The sequence below is a fragment of the Lepisosteus platostomus genome, chromosome 12, assembly GCF_059453375.1.
Source record: "Lepisosteus platostomus isolate fLepPlt1 chromosome 12, fLepPlt1.hap1, whole genome shotgun sequence".
Lineage (NCBI taxonomy): Eukaryota > Metazoa > Chordata > Actinopteri > Semionotiformes > Lepisosteidae > Lepisosteus > Lepisosteus platostomus.
The window spans coordinates 5260149-5280611 of NC_142622.1; the positions used below are offsets into that span (position 1 = coordinate 5260149).

Consider the following 20463-nt stretch of genomic DNA (forward strand, 5'->3'; position numbering starts at 1 on the left):
TTTCGTCATTATAGATAATAATATTTAATCTAGATTTTAAATGATGTGCATTTCATGACACATCTTCTCAAAAAGAAAGGCAATAATCAAAAGTAAAAACATTTCCAACATGAATCCCAATACCAGCTAGTGTATGAATCTATGTTTTATGACAGTATTTACCATAGAAGTGCATATTACGTGTTCTCATGGCACTTAGCAAAACAAAACATTATTTTATCTTGCTTCCCAACCTTATCTGCTGTGTTTTGGCCTGCTGGAGCGTCAGAGCTGTCACGTTAGACGCCCTGGGATCTGTTAGGTTAGGATGAATGTGATGAAAAAATGCAAGTGGTCATTGCCGCGTTTTCGATCTTGCTCTGTGTAGGATTTAACTTCACCTCATGCTTTGCAGACCTAAGCTGCAGTTGGCAGTGTGACCATCAGGTGGCAGTATCCTTCTTTTGTTCTCTCCGGATGGCTCAAGTTGGGCTCGACGGGCTGTAGGCCACATCGCTGGGGAAGCAATGTGAACGATTAGCCGTATAAAATCCAGGCTTTTTAGAGGGAAGCATCAAAAATGGGGAAAAGAGACAACAGGGTGGTAAGTAGTAACGACCAATGATGCAGTAGTTGAGGAATGTTTGTATGTTACGAAGGTTTATATTTGCATTTGATAATGGAGTCTCAGCCGGGCGCAGGGGCGCTGACCGGAGGTAATGCAAAGCAGGCGAGGCCGGGGATTTGGGGCCTAGGCTTGACTATCAGTTTTAAACTGTAATTGATGGCATATCTACGCCTGCCCCTCACGTTAAATGCAATTTAATATAAGGGGTAAATTAGAAGAAAAAAAAACAGGCGTACAAGCTTTAAGTAAAATTTGAACAGACGCAATAGAATTGTTGTTTCTTCTGCACCCATACTAGGGGGAATAAAACATGATCAATAAGAATCGAAGACTCACTCTGTCTGCCCTTTCACAGTATTTTATTTTTAAAAAAAGTCTTATGTCGTACAAAGCAGGCGTAACGGGAAAAGTTTGTTTTTGCCCGATTAAACAGCTCACTCCGTTAGTTTGTTCTCAACCTCTGTAATGTTAGCCCTATTTACTAGTCTCCGCGAAAGAAGCAGTATAGTGATAACGATAATAAAAGTGGCTGCCACACACAATTTACAGATCCCGTTTTAAGCGCTGACGGTCAATCTTTGCACCCCAGGCCTCCAGGTTGAGTCCACGTTCACACTTCTGCAGTACAATGTTGCTGCGCGTTAAAAATTTAAAAGAAAAAATGTTTTGTAGTAATCGGCACAAATTTTAGCAAGAGTATGAACTCTGGTTGCGATATGCGACATGCAAAAAATCCAAGAAGTAGAGCATCTGTTGACGTATTACAACATAGCCCTATAAAAACTCAATTTGGATAAGTGCCCCTTAAAATTTTTTTGAAGGTTTCTTTTTACGTATAAATGCACTTGAGTTGTATCAGAGTGTAGACCCTAGTATATACCGAAATGTTACATCAGAATGGAAAAGGGAGATGAATTCCGGAGCAGTATTGCCGTTTCCAGTTATTTTCAGGGAAAGCTAATATAAACAATCGTTTTGTAGGTAATCGGTATTTTGTTAAATCTGGGAAGCAAGGTTAAATAGTAACCTCCATTCTACACACGGAAACCATAGCTGGTTTTACTTATAGTTTATGTATATTAACAGTGTCCAGTGTGGTGAATTTAATATATTCTGTCACTACATTTAAAATGTCTCATTCATACACGAACAGGTAACTTTATCATGGAAATGAGTCTTTCCAGAGCCCACTTCTGTTTTAATATTAAATTCTTTGAAACGGGTTACAGAGTTGAGGGAACCTACCTTGATGTGAGTAATTAGTGTTTTTGTCTTGCACGCCTTGTTGATTTTGGACGAGTATTAAGGGGATGGAGATAACTAAAAGGAACTGAAAAATAGGTTATGCTGAGAAGCAGAAAGAAATAAAAAATCAGCAGTTTGGCTGTGGCACCTCTTTATGTGGTTTCCTTATTTACTTTCTACTTTTTAATGAGAAATATACAAAACTAAGAAAGGTTTCAAAACGGACGCTTTTTGGCCCGTTTGATATTTAGTAGCCAGCTGGTCAGAGGACCCCATCCTGCTGTTCCTGGAGAGAAGCCAGGGTATCGGCTTCAGCAGTTCATTCTATACAACCCAAACTCTTGTTTGTTTCGCTTTGTATTTCTGTTAAATCAATACTTCTGACAAGCAGTGACAGTTCATATTTCTGCGTGGTTACCTTTCTGAAGAGGTGAATTTGAGCAGTCCGGTGCGTTTCCCAGCACTACGTTGAAGGTGCACTCATTGTGTTCTGCTTCTGCCGCTTGAACCTGAAGCGCTTTGCCTGTGTGTTTTGCAGGCGTATATAAACCCTATAGCTGTTGCTAGAGCTCGAGGGCCAGCTCCGTCGACAGGGCCTTCCATACAGGATTACCTGAACAGACCCAGGCCTACGTGGTGAGTGGGAGAAATCCATGCCTGTAAGAAATTAGATGGGATAACTGTATTATCCACAGCTGAGGGACCTGTGACTCTGATAAGCTGTCTTGGAGAGTTTCTGATATGAGACGTCACGAGAGAAAACACTCGTATCCGATTTCATTTTAAAGAGTAAAAATGTGTCCCCTGGAGTTTCTGTGGGTACACTCGCCGTGAGGTTAGCGGGTTTTTTTATACCTCTTCGGAATTAAGTTCTTTTTGCATTTTAAATACACTTTTATCACTGGCGTTTCCTGAACATAGTGTTGAACGAGTACAAGTGTTCTCCACCAGTGAGGACTGTGAATTAGTCAATAGGAGACTTATTGCATAGGGTATGGTGAAATCTGGACCTTGGTTGCCAAGAAATAAGCAATGAATACAGATTTACTGAAGCAGTATGATTAAGCATTATAAATAACAACATTCCCTTAAGCGTTATATGTACTCATGTATGTATCTGTATGCCCTCATTTTAGATTCTTTTTTGAGTTCTAGAAATGATTCGGTTTTATTTGCTCTTAACCTTCGAAGGAAGTTCTTGTGGTAGTACGGCTGTTTTTGTTTTTGACAAACCTGATGCCACAGAACAAAGTTGCCAAAGCAGGCTAAAGCTAAACAGTTCAGAATCAGAAAAGGTCAGGGGTGAGTAAGAATATGTGGATACTGAACACCCACTTACAAGAAGAGGACGATGAATGGTCTTGTTCTGTGGTGGCCTATCCTGTAGGTATGGTAGAAACAGCTTTTTTCTTGCTGTGTTTAGGGAAGAGGTCAAGGAACAGTTGGAGAAGAAAAAGAAGGGCTCACGGGCCCTGGCTGAATTTGAAGAAAAAATGAATGAGGTACAGTTTCATAAAATTTACAAACATGTAGAAACAGACATAAAACTGCTGCATTAGGCCCACTAATATGGATCTGTTTCAGCTTTTAAAAACTGATTAACAGACATCTCATTATCAAGACTCTTAACCCATTCTGCAGGCGTGCATAGGTTACAAACCATTTAACCTCCAGCTTTTTATGTGGTAGTTTAAACACAAGTTGCATATCTCTGTGGTTTGGTATCTCTTTTTGGTTCAGATTAAATTTAAAATAAGCAATCCCTGAAAATGGAAAGATTGACAGAAAAATCATCAACTCTTATTAACAAATTAGTTATTTGTAAAAAAAAAAAAACTAGTTTTTTTTTTTGCCTCTGCAGAAATGGAAAAAGGAACTTGAAAAAAATAGAGAGAAGGTGCTCGGTGGAAGTGAAAGCGCTTCAAAAAAGAAAGAAGTAAGTTTTTAGTTCTCTCATGTACTTTCACCCATTCATCCTTTTACTGCGACTCATCTTAAGTAACCGGTATTCTTTTTTTTCTTTTTTTTTAGAAAAAGCGTAAAGAAAAGAAAAAATCCAGCAGGGTGAGAAAAACATTTCAAATTACCATCAGAAACAAAACCGCGCAGCATTTAATGTGACTCCAAGTTACAATGGGTGTGTTCTAGCACTTGCCATACAGCAAGTAATAATGCGATTTTTTAAATCAGGCCCACTATTCCTTGCTCTCCTCCAGCTAGATGCGGAATGATAACTCTGATCTAGGCGACTCTCGGCAGCAGAAACGGATTTGGTTGGTGGGTGCCGCTGCAAGCCAAACAAATGTTGATGCTCCATTGAGATGCTTTGCGTTCCCACTCCTAGCATTTTGATCTCTTATAAGGAGTTCACTGCTGCTGAGGGCCATGATGCCGGAGGGTTCTGTTGTTTTGGTCTGATCCTTGCTTGTGGACCTTGGTTGAAAATGTGGAGGAGGGTGGGGATGTGGCTGTTTTGCAAAGCCTTATAGTTTTGAAAAATTCAAAACTAATATAAAATAGTTCAAAACAGATTTTCATTCATATGTGTCCTTCTGCCAGACCTGGAATGGTAGTGTAATTGTGTATAATGTAACAACTTTTCCTCGTTTTTTAGTGAAATCCTTATTATTCAGGTGTGAAGTTTTAAAACCCATGTGCCTTGACTGGATTTCTAAATTGGGGTGAAATTAATTGAACCCTTGTTGTTTCACTTAGACACATTACAGATACTGTTTTTCTGTACCTCCTTTAATCCTCCATTGATTTTTATTGTTGACAGCCTCTTGACTATTGTTTTCATGACTTCAAATCTCATAAGCTCTGCTTTAATTGTCTTTGGTCAAGCATTCTTCATCTTCCTCCTCTTCATCAAGTTCTGATTCTTCTAGCAGCTCCGCTGAATCTGATGATGAGGTAAGCACCATACGAGCACTTGCATTCATAAACCGAGCTTCCCGTTCCCTGGTCTATTTTCACAAAGTTTGGTTTCTTACCTTATATCACATCTGTGATCTTCACTTTAAAGCTGTAGCTGGTGGACAGGCACACCATTGCAAAGTGGAGCGAGAGGCAATCATCCATATATAGATAGATACTTAATTGATCCTGTGAGGGAATTGCAGAAAGCAAGGAAGGACGGGTAAAATGCATGCGTTCCAGAAAGCCGTCGAAGACCTGCGTCCTGCAACACGAGAACAGTGGTGAGGGAGTGCGCTCTCTAGGATATCTAGGAGCCCTGCCTTTTAAACTTCGAATGACCTCGTGCAGAACCTTGTTTGAAAGGCTAATTTTTATGCTGTGAGCACCCGAGTGTTCTGGGAAAATTGGACCATGTGATAATTAGGTGGTGTTTTCAGTATGTAATGAGGAGGCATTGTGCTGTAAGAATACTTATGTTGATGAACGCTGTACTAGAGTCCGATAAATCCCCCTGAGACCCTAGGTTTCTGAACCTGAGTCGTGGTTGGTTTCGATCAGAGGTGTACAGATTATTGTATGCCCACTTCTGCTTTTTTTACCCAATGGCAACATTTTTTATTTTGTTTTGCATACTGTTAATGAATTTATAATGCTCTGTTTTTGCCACTAAATACTCCAAAACAGACATGAACTATCATTTGAATCCTGGATTAGTTGTGTGGATGTTGACTGAAGTCTGAGCAATACTTGTTTTTTCTGACTAGGAAGAGAGGAAGACCATCCGAAAGAAGAGAAAAAGGAAACGTTCATCTGTGAGGAGGTCGTCTGAGGACTCGTCATCAGAGTCGAACCCTGACAGTAAGGTACTATCATGCTGTTCACTCCGTCTGTAGTTTGATGGCTTGGTCTTCGTCTTGTTTTTTTTTTGACTTGTCGGTCTAGTTTCTTATGAGCACAGGTTTATTGACTGCAAAACCATAGACATGAATCCAGACGGTTTTAAGGTATTCACAATAACTAAGTTGTGTTCATTTGACAAAAGCAAGGCCTGTCAGTTTTAGCAAACAAATATTTTGTAGAAAGTATTTTTGCAGGCTCCCTATCAATCAGTTATACTCAAATTATTCTAATCAAATGAACAAACTTAAATGATAATGATTTAAAATCCTTTGTCGGCATGTTCGGCAAAGTAGAGTTCACAGACTTGGGGCAACACAGTGGAATAGTTAGCACTACTGTCTCCCAGAGCCTGGGTTCTGGGTTGAGTTTGATTACAGCTTCAGCTGCTTGCAGACGAGTTTACACATTATCCAGCTGTTTAAATAAAAAATAATTTTATTTGGGGTGCATTTTGACGTGTATTTAAATTGTGCTGACATACTTGTTGGTTAACCTGTGCTGTATTCTTTCGGTCTCAGTTGCTATGTTTGAGAGCATCTGTTAAGCAAATGAATTACAAGTGTAGTCCCATAGCTTTCCTCTAACAGAGCCATGAAATGCACTTACCATTTAACTTCTCATGTTAATAGCAGATGAGCTCATGTTTCATTGAAGGTTATCTTGTGAGCCACCTGTGAGCCACCTTTTATCTTGTGAGCCACCTCTACACACAATTTTAGGATTATTTTATAAAGTATTACATCTATCAACCATATATCCTGAAAATCCAGAAAACACAGGAGCAAAATGCTTTTAAATTGGCAAGATCTGTATAATAAATTACAATGAAATTATTTTTGATTAACATAATGTTAATGTGTAACCTTTCCTAGGAGTCCTTGAAAAAGAAAAAAAAGAAATCCAGGGAAGACACTGAAAAAGATAAGGTAAATGCTCTTGCAGCACAGCTAACACTAATATGTTTGTCATTCATGTTTGTCATGTTGTCATTCAAGGATTAAATGAATCAGAACGGGTGTAAGGTTCTCTTAAGATAAAAATGTCTGAAACGGTACTCTTGAAGTACAGTATTTGTGACAAAGTTAAAATTGATTAAATCATCAATAAGCATTGTAGCTCAGATTGGACAGTCCATCGCAGCAACTAAATTTAAATTAATGTATTTATCATAAAGAAGTTTACAGATTTCAGAGAAAAACTCACTGGAGCATTTTAGTCCTCCAAAATAGTGATTTATTTTGCTGGCAACCAGCTTTACAGAAAGTCCTCATATTTAGACAAAGCAGTCAGAACGTGACTTATCATTGTATGTAGTTATTATGGAATTGGGGATCACAGCAGATGAGGATAGAAGTACTGACTTTGGTCTTAACCTGTTGACGTATGGAACAAAGTACCGTCCATGTTGTTGAAGCCGACAACCTGCTTCCTTCAAAAAAATAGCTGAATCAGTTCTTTTTTGGATCAGTCAGCTGCTAACTACTTAACGAGCTAGGTGGACCAAACGAACACCTCATTTCTATCCATTCTTACCATTTATAGTGAAGTAAGCATATTTAATTTACTGAAATGACGAGAAATTGTAACGGTAAATTGCAAGGGTGCTTTGATGGCCGTTAGGAATCGAATAAATGCAACAATTTGCATTTTTATTATAGATTTAATATAATAGGTTTAGAATATAAAATATTCAATTCTAACATGTAACACAGGTCATATCGGTCTAATATAAATAAATCACATTCATATTCTCAAAGACAAGTAAATAAGCGCTTGCTATAGTGAACTAAACTTTTATCAGTTGTGTTTGGATTAGTAATTTAATGGCCAACAAGTTAAGATGTGAATATAGATGTTTTATAGTCAAAGATCAGTTTCTTGATCAGTTTTGAGGTTCCAACGTTCTGGAATCCCCCAGGCCCAGAGCGAGAGGGGAGCTTTTGCTTAATGTCTGCGAATGACATCTCTCCAAGGAATTTAGATTTTTTAAAAACATTTTTATTTGAATAACATTTCACTTTTAGTGTACTGATATGCCTTGTCACTACAAATTTGGTGACGGAGTTTGGCTTTAAAAGTTGATACTGAAAATGAATTCAAAATGTATTTCTTTTTCTTGTTTTGAAATGTTGGAATGGAAACATGCCGCCTTAGGTTTTCGGTATGTGACATTGTCCTGTGCTGATGAGTTTATCCTCCCACTCCGTCAACGACAGGCTGACAGAGGAAGCAGAAAGAAGAAGAAGGGTGAGCATGGTCACAAGGGCTCGTCATCTGAATCATCAGCTGACCTGGATACAGAGGACGAAGTGAGTGGGTTAAAGCCTGAGAGATTACTAGCTAGTCCACAGTACTACTCTACAGCTATTCAGCAGTAGATGAACCAGAGGACACAAGTTGTACTTCCATATTCTGATAACCCAGCCATGTTATTGAAGTCGATACCCTGGTTTCCTTAAAGAAACAGCTGGATGAGATTCTTGAATCAATGATCTACTACTCTACAGGCCAGATTAGGCACATGTCCATTTGTAACCTTTATGTTCCTCTTGAGGGCTCTGTAAACATCTCTTATAAGTTGTACATAAATGTTACATCTAAGAACCATGCTAATGGTGGAGTTGTTTCGCCATCTTCTTAAGCATAGATTGTGCGTACACATGAGAGAACATTTAAGCTAAACTAAGAGTGCTAAAAGTGCATTTCAGTTTGGAGCATAGTAGTTTTCACTAAGTTAATCATTTAAAAAAAAATCTGTAGTCACATAGTGGTAGCATGAATCATTTAATTTTCAGTGTGTTTTTTCTAACATAATTGTTCCTATGAAGAAAAAAGAATTTTTAAATGTGGTTCCTAAATCTTGTATTCTGGTAAACTAGATGTTGATCCTTGGGTCTGTGCATGGCTAGTGCTTATACATTAAAAGAGCAATCTTGAGTACTCAGCGAACTTTTCCATGTACAGTATTTACTCATCATCATCAATTTTTGTTTTTCCTGTTTGTTAACGCCTAGAGTGTAGATTCTGTTGGTAGTTGAAAATCTCTTAGATGAATAAAACTTTTAAAGGAGACAGGTGATCTTTTTGAAAGAAAGCAAAACTAAGAACTAGGTTGCACTGATTTTTAAGACCTGCTTAACATGACCAGATAACTTAAATGTGTTTCTTTTTCAACAAGTTATTAATATTAATAACTTATTTGGTGCTCTGCCAAATAATCACTTAGACACTCCTATCCGACAGCATGTTGGGAACTTTTGCAAGTTTAAAAAATTGCAACGTTAGCATGAACCCTAATTACAACGCATGCTGCATTGCAATTGTTTGGTATAAAAGTAAATGATCAGTTATTACCAAGTAAATTGTAAGTTTTAAAAATAAAAAGGTCGCCGGTTGTCAATTATACTTATGGAACTGTAAAGCATAAATTGCTCATTTAGAAAGTTAAAAAGGAATAGTATTTTTTGTTTGTATGTTTTTACAAATAACTACTGACCCATAACAAGGTAAAATCTGAATGTTTTGGCAGAGCAACAGTGTAAGCTGTGATATGAAGGTGGAGCTGAAGAAGAAAAAGAGAAGTAGTGAAGAGAAAGAGAAGGTGATGGTGGGTCACTGTTCTATCTTGGCTCAAATGGGGTTTTTATTCCAGTTTTAATATCTTAAGTTCTCTATCTTTCACTTTTCATGTGAATCATTGAAAGTATCAATACCGTGCGTTTTCCCTGTTCAAGTCTTGCCCTTATATTTTTCCAGAATAAACTAGACTTCTTTCTTTTTATAGACAGACATTTATGAGATGTTTTATTTTAATATTTCCACCGGAAAGGTGGTAAAGTACTCTACAGAAATGACCAATGTCAGTGACAGCGGTCAGTTCTGAAGTTATTAACCTGTGGGCCCCCGTTAATTTTGACTGTTCTCATTGGTTGTAATTGGTCATTTGTTCTTTCTTTTTAAATAAAAATAGGACAAATCGAAGAAGAAAAAGAAAAAGAAGCATAAGAAACATGGAAGGAAAAAGAAGAAGACCTCAGGCTCCAGCTGTGATTCGGACTCGACTATGGCGGTCCACAAATTTTAGTTGCTAAAATCAAAACTGCAGTAAAGACACTTATCAGACTACCAAAAAAAAAAACTGCACGACTTTATAAAAGACCCTTATGGTCTCATAAAAGCTAGTTTTTTGGACAGATTCGCTGTCCTGGGAGACTTTACGCTGGTGGACATTCTTGTGCTAGGTGACACTGTTGGAAACAAAACTGCAGGAAGCTGATGGGAAATCTGCCTCTGACAGCCAGGAGCTGTAAAGGTCTCGATCTTACTCTGGAGCCTCTGGGTATTCAGAAAAGAGCAGCTTATTTAATTTAAAACATATGTAAAATGCATATCTTTTCTCTATCTGTCTGGTAAAGGTAAAAGAAACAGTAGACCATAGAATAGGGTTGTTTTTTCACTCAAGCGATGTGGCAATAAAGGTACAGATTACCTCTTTCGAAAATGACAGTCAGCTCCTGTGTTTTCCAAAGCAAGGTGAGTTGGAAGGGCTTAATGAATGCAGAGCTTTTGCTGGTAGTAACACTTTGATATGCTGGCCTATTACTGTGTCATTTAGTCTTCAGATAGTTTTATCACATACTAAAGGGCCACTTTTGGTAGGTTTGTTGTTCAGATGGCAAGAAATGCAACAATCTGTTGTATGCTTTTGTCACAATTATACTTATACTCCTATCGTTGCATTTTTTTGTTACCAACTTCATATTGAAGTTGGGGTTGAAATATTTGACTGATTTCATATTTAGGGAAAACTTTTTTTATATTTTTTGATGATGTTATAGCAGATTTTCAACAGGATGATCGTTCCTGATTTATATTACATTTTAGCTTATTAGTATATTCTGTTTGTAATTTTACGGATTGAATTTAGTTCTCCCTCAGTGTTTAATGTGAATTTTTGTCATTGAAGACATATACTTTAATTACACAAAGCATCAAAATGTTTCCTAAACTGTACTGGATCAATAATGCCATTTTACATGTTCTTTGCCTTTGTGTCTATGTACAATTTTTGAAATAAGGAAATCCAGAATAAAATATTTCACATAGTAAAAAAAGGCTGAACATGTTTTTTCTATGTTAAAAAATCTGACAGCCTGATTTCAAGTATCGTCTTGTCTCTAAGTCATGTTTTAAGCTAGCTTTTTTAACAGCATTTAGATTTAGGCTGGTATCGCACATGGAAAGCACAATTCAACTTGGCACTAATTTAAGACTTACTCATATATGGTACAATGTTAGGAAAAGAATGAAATGGAACTTTTCAGTCTTGTTTAATTGCAGTCATAGTATTTAATACATTTGCTTTAAATTTTAATATGTTCATTTTTATATATGTACAGTATACCACAATGAATTTGAAAATTGTTAGATGCATTCTTTTTAGTTATATTTAATATTTACTGCTTATACTGTTCAGAAGATAGTTCTGAACTGTAGAGTTAGCAGATTTATTCCATCTGACTGTGACCTACATTCCTGCTCAGGTTCAGCCCCTTGAGCCTTGATTCCTAGCAGTCATGCTTACGTGTACTTTAGCTTTCCTTTAATCAAGGGTTCATGTACTGTATGTGCAGCCCCTATGTCCATTCAATAACCACTTCTTCAACCTAAACCTCTAAAGCACAGCAAGCTCACTGTAATCAGCATTGTCACGCTGCAGATCTCCTAGCTACATGTATAAGTAAACACCTGTTCCTGTATTTTTGAGGATCTTTACTGAACAAACTCTGCTCCATCGGTTCCTTTGGTTGATTTGCCTGAGTAATGTGCACTACATTTTCAGTAGTTGATTTTCACTTGATTTGTGTTATAGTGACCTAGTCACCATAAATTCACCTCAATGCATTTTATGCTATGTGTCGTATGAACGCAGCAGTGTGTCACAATCGCAAACAGCAAGTATTTGGGCATTTTACGATCTTTAATAAGTAATGTTGATTTCTAATTAATGTATGGGTCACATCATTAAAAATAAAAGCGGTATTTGAGTTCTTACTGGTTGTGGTGCCTGATTTATGTTGTTCTTGTGGTAATCATAATAGATTGTAAACAATGATAGAGTTAAAATGTGCAAACGTTTCTTCCTGTTAGCCAATGTAGAAAGGAGTTTTGAAAACAAAGCAGAGCAGTGGTTTCACCAGTTTGCTGGAACAAAGAGAATGTCAAAATATTCTGGATTTCGAAAGGAAGCTGCATCATTGCATAAGGAATTAATATATGACTGAAGCATAAACCAATGCTAACAATGTCCACTTGCTAATAAAGTGCATGCTAATTGTATTTAAAAAACACACAATTAAATTGAAATGTAATCACCTGGATTTTAAACTAGTGAAGTTTGTGCACTTTGAACAATGTATTGTAATTTTGAAGTTGACTCCCTCTGCATTTAATTAAGGAAATATACCTTGTCAGACTGTATTGTTTAATACTGTGATAACATCACAGTGTCACAATTGTGATGAGAGGCTTCAGAGACACAACAGATTTGCTTCCAGTACACATTACATTCCAATACATGCCTCTTTACAGTACATGTGTCTAAGCTGGGCACATATTGAAAGACCTTTTACGAATTCTCTGAAATTAAGTTATTAAAGTGAACCGGCAGCAGTAAGGCAAATGAAATGTCATTAAAAGGGAGAAAAAGACAAAGTACCTTCACATGTGTGATACAGTGTGGTTGTGTTCACATTTCCAACCTGTATTCTTTACAAGCAGGTTCTCTGCTTTACTCCATGTTCAACATACATGTGTGTCCGGAGGGGGGGGGCAGTTTTAAGACATTTTGTGGCCATACCTTTACGTTCTGCAGCCATATTTGTAAAACACAATTTTGCTGGAGCTAATGGTGTTTTTCCATCAACTACCATACCCAGTTGTGCAGTTTGAGGCTTTCTACAGTAAGTCTACTCTGTATACATTGCCATACTGCTACAGAACGTTTTGAAGATTGATTCACAGTAGTGTCTTAGTTGGACGCCAGCCCAAAACGTTTTGAGACAGTTACCTGCCTCGAGTACTGACCCACTGAGGCCCTGTCTCTCCAGCAGCTGCTAGATGGCTCTGCATTTGCACTGGCACTGAAAACACTGCAGTGGTCCTCTGAAATTTCCATACTGTACCTTCACCTGAGCTCGTACGTGTCCCTAGGTCTCACCTGTGATTTCCTGTTGTAGTTTATAGTGAGGGTTCCCCTACGTATTCACATAAGGGTATTGTCGGATTATTTTGAAATAAGTCTTTATTATACACAAAGTAATGTTAAACATTTACTTTGATTTTAATGAAGGTTTTAATATCTTTTAGGTCTCTATAAAGTATTCAAAAATACAGACCAACCCCGGAGGTTCACAAACATTTCCTCGGCTTTGTAGTTTGCTGCTTTTCTTTTAGTTTAGGAAGGGTTGGAGCTTGGCGGGTGTTTACAATTTGCTCATTCTCCACATTCTCTCCTGACTTTAATACCTTAATGTGATTTTATTATCTCTCAGTCTGTGTGTTTCAAACTGGAAAGCCTAGTTTAAACTTCTATAAATAGTCAGACTGGAGAAGGTGAAATTCTGTTTTTCAGTGTCTAAGGGTTTTACATTAAGTACACTGACATAGTAAATGGGGTACAAGATTGATAAAGTAGAAACCGGAGTAGTTGTAGTTTTGCAACTAAATACGTCTCCCAAAATATACAGCAGTATCTCCATCTTAACCTGTAAACGTGGAGATACTATATTTTTAATACAAGGCAATATAAAACAACAATTATTGAAGAAATGGTAAAAATTGTCGTGAGTATTTTGTTTCAAAACGTGTAAAAAACATTTTGAGACTACAGTAATGTCATATAATAGTTGAATATAACTGAAAGTAAATATGACACATTTTTCTTTTTTCTATGGGCTTTTACATTCAAGGGGGAAAAAAAACAATTTAAGATTCAAGAAAATAAAGGAAATTGCTGCTACCAGTGGATTGCTGGTGCGGAAATGAAGGTAAAAAACTTAATTAAGTCTGAAAAAAGATTCCAATGTGAATGTGTTGAGCTCCTTGAAACACACAGGCTGAAGTGCACATTGTCATATGCACATTCAGACTGGTTTGTTGGCCAGCACAGTGCCATAGGTTTTGGGTTCAATTTTGGAGCGGAACTGTGCTGCTATATGGAATCTTTACTTTCTCCCTGCATTCAAGTGGTTTTTCTTCAGTTATCCCAATTTTCTCCCACAATCCAAAGCTCCACTAGCTAAAAAGAGAGCAAAGGCTATTCAATGTGACTATTCTAAACAAAACACTGAGGTATTAGTTACTACTCTTTTAAGAGTCTTCCTAATTATCTTAATTATGATTTAATTTCTCTTCTGTGTTGCTGGAAAAGAGGATGAAGGAAATGTGGTTAGATTCAGTCATTTATAATAATTTAGAATATGATCACATTGTGGCATTTAACATCACTTGGTATGATGCTTTTTTAACGGTTGCTCTTCGATTTGTCAGGAGGATGCGATTGCTGCCTGTCTTTTTCTGGGTTGATAGCAGACACTGTTATGACATTAAATCCATCTGGAAACGGTTTTAGCCTTTATGACTTTGTGTGCCCTTATTTCTTAAAAAAACGTTCTGAAAACGTTTTCATTCCAGTAAGATGTGATCGGTCAGCAGAGTGTCCCTTGCACCTACTGGACACATTACCAGGGATCAAAACTCAAGCTCCTGGATATTTAATGCTAACACATTATACACAGGAAGATGCTGATTAATCACACCATACGTATGTTAACTTCAGGCCACTTTTTAAACACTATACTGTACATTGCAAATACTGAAACTGATCATATTTCTTTTTCACAAAGTGTTCAGACTGTACTTTCGTAATCATCTTAAATCTTCTTCCTCTTTTGTTTAGGTTTAAGGACTCGCCTTAATGGCTAAGATTGTTGACTGTGGGTAAAATTATGAAATAGCTGTGAAGCAATTTATGTTCTATGGCTGTGTTTTGCATTCGCAAAAATGAAAGTGCACAGATAACTTGAACTGCAACATGAGGAACGTTCCCTCCTCTTCTGATGCGCAAGCACTCTGAGGGTCGTTTTCTTTCTTGATTGAGGAAGTGAACACTTTCTGAGTTGTATATATAGGAGTCTACACAGGAAACTAATCTAATCAAGGCAGAGGCTTCACTAGACGTTGATGCAAGAACAAGGTAAGTGACAGTGATTATTATACGTATATCATAATCTTGTCATTGTATTTATTGTGTGTTTTGGAGAAAAATTTGGTGATTGTTGTGTAACAAGTGCATTATGTCTAAATCTACTTGAGCTGCAAATGTGTGGACTGTTGGTCAATGCTCAGATATACAGAATGCAAAATACTCAGTGCATTATATAGTCATAAGTAACTAGTTTACACAGTCTGATTCAAAACCAGTCACACCTGTAGTGCAGAAGTACAGAAGTAATCCCACTGATAAAAATTCTGAAACTTATGATGTCGAGGAGGGAGGGGTGCCTCTTGAGGTCAGGAAGCTCTTTCCTGTCCACACTGGGCTACAGATCTTCGCCTCGGCAGCTCGGTTTGATTATTTCCTGTCTCCAGCAAACCCATGGAGGATATGAGCTGCTTTCCAAAAAGAAACAGGGTTGAAGTTCACTTGTTTATTATATTTATGAATAGACTGTTCCACAAAACGTCAGCACCAAAAAATAATTGCAAGCAGTTAAGAATGTTTTTTTTTAATCAGTTAACTTCACATCATTTCTTTTCATGCAGATGCTGAAAACTGCAATACTGTTTCTGGTGGTGGGACTGGCCTCCAGTTCTAACATTTGTCCAGATGGGAGCAGCTGTCCAGATTCATCAACCTGCTGCTATTCAGATACTGGATATAAATGCTGCCCATATCCAGATGTAAGTTTTCATAAATGTATTTGCACATATCTTTTTTCACCTAGTTTTACACAGCTGAAGCCCATTTAGCAAAAGCACTTTGTCCCTGCCCTATTTTTTTTTAGAAGGTAAATCATCGAAGACACAAATTAAGCACAGGCACGTAAGTACAACTACTAGCAATAAAGTGTGCAGTTTTTCATGCGTTCATATTTTTACTACAAAATGTAAATAAATTATTATTTCATTCTACGGTTATGATGGATTTTATGTTTAAACAAACTGACCTGCTACAGTGATGTTTGATACAGGGTGTGAGAACAGATTTTAAGAACCAAAGGACTGCAGGCCACAGTAAAGGTTAGGAACCAGTGATCTAGACTATTGTAACCAATTTTGCTCACTGCATTATAGAAAAGATACTACTGCTCTGGAATCCTGAGAAGAGCAACCAGATACATCCCTGGGCTTAAGGGAATGTCCTAGAACTAACTGGTTGAAGGAACTGAACTTTTTTAATTTCGAACAGAGAAGATTATCTAGGGACCTGTTACAGTCTATCTTCAAAGGCACTGATAAAGACATCTGCTTTAAAACAGGGGTTCCCCGTCCTGGTCCTGGAGACCCACACACCTGCTCGTTTTCATTCCAGCTGAGCTTCATTACCTAACTGAAGTCTTAACCCAATCAATAAGCTGCTCGATTGTAATACCTGCAAGAGTACAGGATTTGATTTGAAAGAGGAAATACAACAGTTTAAAATGTGAAAGCCGTCACAGAGTTCGCATTAATGCTGTTCTTAAGTCATGTACAGATTCAAATGTGGAACCATCATTTTGGCTTGAACAAAAACCGACAGGTGTGTGGTCTCTGGGACCAGGACTGGGAACCTCTGCTTTCAAACGAACAGTGGTTGAAACTACATGGCAAGTGTGTTTAAAATCAAGAGCAGGAAGCAAGCACTTCTTTACTCAGAGGGTTTTGGGTGTGTAGAACAAGGCACCCAGCCGTGCTGCTGAAGCTGCTAGCCTGGCTCTGAAGACTTTCGAGAAATGGCTGGATGGGATCCATGGATCAGATAATGGGCCAGACGGCCAACCTGGCCTCCTATCTTTTGTAACCGTTTCTCCGTTCACATCTTCATGTTTTCAGGCTGTGTGTTGCGTTGACCATATCCACTGCTGTCCGCAAGGCCTCACGTGCAACATGATAGAGATGACTTGTGACGGCCATGGTGCAGAACCGGGCATCCCAATGGTCAAGAAGATACCGGCTGCAGAGCAGGATGCCTTCCTTCCCGTTATGATGGGCAAGCCCGATGCCAATGTGGAGAGCTCAAAGGTGCAATGTGACAGTACCCATTTCTGTCCTGATGGGAATACATGCTGCAGACACCCCTATGGGATTTGGAAATGTTGTCCACTTTCACCGGTAGGTCAATTCATTAACTTATTTGTGTTTCATTGCCTAAAAGGTATATTTTTACCTAGCGGTTCTGAACAAATTCTATACTTACAAAATGCAGTTAAAGCCAGATCCCAGACATACTAAAACATTCACAGATGGAAACACTGCAGATACCACTAGAGTCCAAGCCTGATGGAAAATAACTATATCTTTATGTTTTTATTTTTTTTCATTGGTTGTCTTCTGTAGTTAATACAGTATTTTGACAAAAAAAGTCCAAGAGATAAGTGTGGTAGGCCAGTCTTTGAGGACAATGTAATGACACTGTAACAGTTGCCACCAGAGGCCACAATAATGCCTCTTATCATTTGTACATATTTCATTAATAGATTTTTGATAAAAATGTGGGTGTGAATAGTAAAATGTTTAAAGTCCTCATGGTATGCGGTTGGGTTTTGGTTCTGAGGAGGAGTAAATATAAGCTTAAAATATATTTTGAATTTAAAAGTGTATTCTCTTTAGAATGGATGGCAACAAATTGTATGTATAAACAGGTAATAGCAGAGACCCTGAATTCTCTGTCGCTGTTCCTCCTATAGGCCGTTTGCTGTCTCGACGGCCTGCACTGCTGTCCTTTTGGCTACTACTGCGACGAAACTTATACTAAGTGTTTACGAAATGGCTTAAGTATTCCCTCTTTTCTCAAGAGGCCAGCACTGACTGTAAAGTCCTCCAACATGACCACTTCAGCAGCTCAGGTACCTTTTTCCTTTTTACTGAACAATGAATGGGGCAAAGGTATAATATGCCATTCTCAACTGCTGTTCTCTGCAACTTATTCCGGTGCTTTGTTTTTTTAATTAACAATGGCCAGGTGCTGAGGGATGAGGGGACAGAGGAGAAACTCCCCTGGGTGAAACTGCAGAAGGCTGTCACCAGCCTGTCTAAGAGCTCGGTTATTCGCTGTGATGGAGTGTACTACTGCCCCGAGAACACGACGTGCTGCAAGAAGGCTGACAACAGCTGGAGCTGCTGTCCGTTCCCACTGGTAAACCTGTTTTCTCATTTGTCCGAGAACACCGTCTCACCGTTATGAATATGCTATATAAACTGCACAGGTGTGTTTAGCTTCAAGATGAAAACTGGAAGAGAGATGTTTAGGGCAATACATGTAGAACACAAGAATCACAGGAATGTCTTACATTGTAATTCTACTAATTAGAAAAATGCTTCAAGACACTACATACAAAAAAATCATACTAATTGAAAAGTGCTAAATATGACCATGTGCATCGTCATATAAGAATATAATAAGTTTGCAAACGGAAGGAGTCCACTCAGAATCTTGTATTTCATAGTGCATAAAATGTTTTTCTGTGATAAAACTTTAAAAACTGAAACAAATTGACTTAAGCTGAAGTCATTCACTAAAGCAATTAATGCAAATCCCTTTGCCTTTTTAGCACTGAGAGAAGCAACTGTTAAACTCAGCAATGCGTTTTTCTCTCTGCCACAGGCTCAGTGTTGCCAAGATAGGTTGCACTGCTGCCCTTACAGCTACACCTGCGATGGTTCATCCACAATGTGTGTGAAAAACAATCGGAGAATTCCCTCAGCTGAAAAAGAGGACGCTCAGTGGGACTGAGTGAAAGAGTAAGTGGACTGATGCTGGATACTTCATCTCTAGGATGAAAGGCTGCTAGACGATACCAAGTCTCCACTAGGCTTCCTTATTCTCCAGTAATTAGAGTGCTGTATAACTTAATTGGCTGACATTTAAGTGATAGTTGTACAATTTTAGAGATGTTTTAGGCTCTATCTGCAATACTAATTGGAGCCACAGGCAAAAGTCTAGTATAGTTTTAGATTTCGTGGTACAAATAATTTGACTAGCTCAAAAACAAACCCAAAAGATTTGGATTTTTTTCTGATATTATCTTCTGCTACAAATCTCAAAATGTCGGTGAAAGAAGACCAGCTGCAGTAGTGAAGCACTGACAATACTGTCGTCATCAGAATATGTTTTAAAGGGGCACATTACATGTTATTGTTTTCAAATTAAAAACAATCTATACCTGCCACTTAAGAATTGTGGTGCTCCTTTAATATGAGCACCCGTAAGGATTAGTCAGGCCTCTGGCATTGAAGCACAATATATAAATTGTACAAGGATCATTGCTAATTCAGCACTCAGAGTGCTAAGGTTGGGTTGTTGGCAGCCTTCATGCAGCTGAGTACAGTAATTCCAACACAGTCTTTTTACCCATTGGGTTTCAGATTTGAGGTGCACCTCAGGGGCACTCGGACACAAATGCTACTATGTGACCCAATCAAAAACTGTTCACAGTGCCCTCACACCCACAAGTCTGTGTTAAGTACCTTGCACAATCCGGTTGAAAAATGGAGGTACAATACAAGTGACCCGCCCCTACCTGCTGGACTTTGGTTAGACTTGCTGCTTTGCAGCTTCCTTTGTTTCAAATCCAATTAAAACGACATCCTGTTGCAGGGTCGGTGAGGTAGAGTCATCCCATGATTATTTCAACCAACTTGCCACCAGATGCTAGTTAAGGTCTCTTATACTTGTAAATAGTCACAATAGAGGTGAATTAGGTACAGGGATAATTATTTGGTTAAGAGTAGGAATCCCATGTTCTCAAAAATTGGTACTTAAGTCTGTTTGGGATATAAAGGGCATGCAGAAACATAGTAGTTCAGGTGGGTAGCTGCATCAGCATGCATAGGCTGCAAAGGGACAAGTAATAGGTTTATTCCATGCTGAAAAGAGAAGAAAGAAAACACACACCTGAAGAAGGCTCCACGGCCGAAATGCTGTGTTTTCTCTCTTCTTTTTCAGCATGGAATAAACCTATTACTTGTTCCTATGCAGAAACATAGCCTTGCTGTTCCAAACCCCAGCCGCCATCTAACACTGTGAAGTCTTTGTATCTGTGGAGATTTTGCTGCAGTAACAACTCATTTAACATGATTCTTTGCATCATTGTTAGTTTTAGTTAGGTTTGCCCTGTGGGTCACATTGTGTGGGTTGGGGCCTTTCACAGTATCTTAACAGCACAATTGGGGACAAATACAGTATTGCCCTGTTGTGCTGAAACAGAATGAATAGAGCTGAAGTGTTTCTAATAAATCAGTGTTCCTCTGAATACTGACCTCCACTTTTCTACGTGTTTTAGGATCACGCAGAGAGATGTCCTTGCATGGCTGTATGACTCTACTGTGGTACCGGGTTAGCACACCTTTTCTGCTCCGTCTTCACTGAAAAGTTTTGTTTTTTTTCATTTAACTCTGGCATTAATTTAAATTATAAATGTCATGTAAGAACAACAATTAAACATACTGCATAGCATTTGTTGTCTTTTGTCTTTGCTATTTATGCTTTTTTGGTCATAAGAATCTTTACATTTAAAATGCGACCATCTCTG

The 20463-nt window shown here is 38.1% G+C and overlaps 2 protein-coding genes across 3 annotated transcripts; both read left to right on the forward strand.

Annotated features, from left to right (window-relative positions):
* The first annotated feature begins 400 nt into the window (after positions 1-400).
* fam133b (family with sequence similarity 133 member B) lies at positions 401-11725 on the forward strand. 2 transcript variants are annotated; one of them, XM_088600589.1, is made up of 11 exons: positions 401-583; positions 2391-2488; positions 3276-3354; positions 3714-3788; positions 3884-3916; positions 4697-4765; positions 5536-5634; positions 6544-6597; positions 7888-7980; positions 9201-9272; positions 9642-11725. In XM_088600589.1, exons 1-11 carry the CDS (start codon positions 560-562, stop codon positions 9753-9755), a joined length of 810 nt encoding a protein of 269 aa, XP_088456715.1. In that variant the 5' UTR covers positions 401-559; the 3' UTR covers positions 9756-11725. The 2 variants fall into 2 exon arrangements, with proteins under 2 accessions (XP_088456715.1, XP_088456714.1); XM_088600588.1 differs by having other exon boundaries at positions 402-583; positions 9201-9278.
* A 3045-nt stretch (positions 11726-14770) lies between these two features.
* Positions 14771-20387, forward strand: grna.1 (granulin a, tandem duplicate 1). The gene is made up of 7 exons (XM_088600587.1): positions 14771-14927; positions 15497-15634; positions 16766-17044; positions 17620-17778; positions 17895-18068; positions 18537-18673; positions 20215-20387. The coding sequence occupies exons 2-6, from the start codon at positions 15497-15499 to the stop codon at positions 18663-18665; spliced, it is 879 nt and encodes a 292-aa protein (XP_088456713.1). The 5' UTR covers positions 14771-14927; the 3' UTR covers positions 18666-18673; positions 20215-20387.
* The last annotated feature ends 76 nt before the right edge of the window (positions 20388-20463 follow it).

Coding starts and splice junctions, on each gene's coding strand:
- fam133b (XM_088600588.1), top strand. CDS start 560: ATGGGGAAAAGAGACAACAGGGTG. Junction 584..2,390: donor GGAAAAGAGACAACAGGGTG/GTAAGTAGTAAC, acceptor TGTGTTTTGCAG/GCGTATATAAACCCTATAGC. Junction 2,489..3,275: donor AACAGACCCAGGCCTACGTG/GTGAGTGGGAGA, acceptor TGCTGTGTTTAG/GGAAGAGGTCAAGGAACAGT.
- grna.1 (XM_088600587.1), top strand. CDS start 15,497: ATGCTGAAAACTGCAATACTGTTTCTGGTGGTGGGACTGGCCTCCAGT. Junction 17,045..17,619: donor AATGTTGTCCACTTTCACCG/GTAGGTCAATTC, acceptor TTCCTCCTATAG/GCCGTTTGCTGTCTCGACGG. Junction 18,069..18,536: donor GCTGCTGTCCGTTCCCACTG/GTAAACCTGTTT, acceptor TCTCTGCCACAG/GCTCAGTGTTGCCAAGATAG.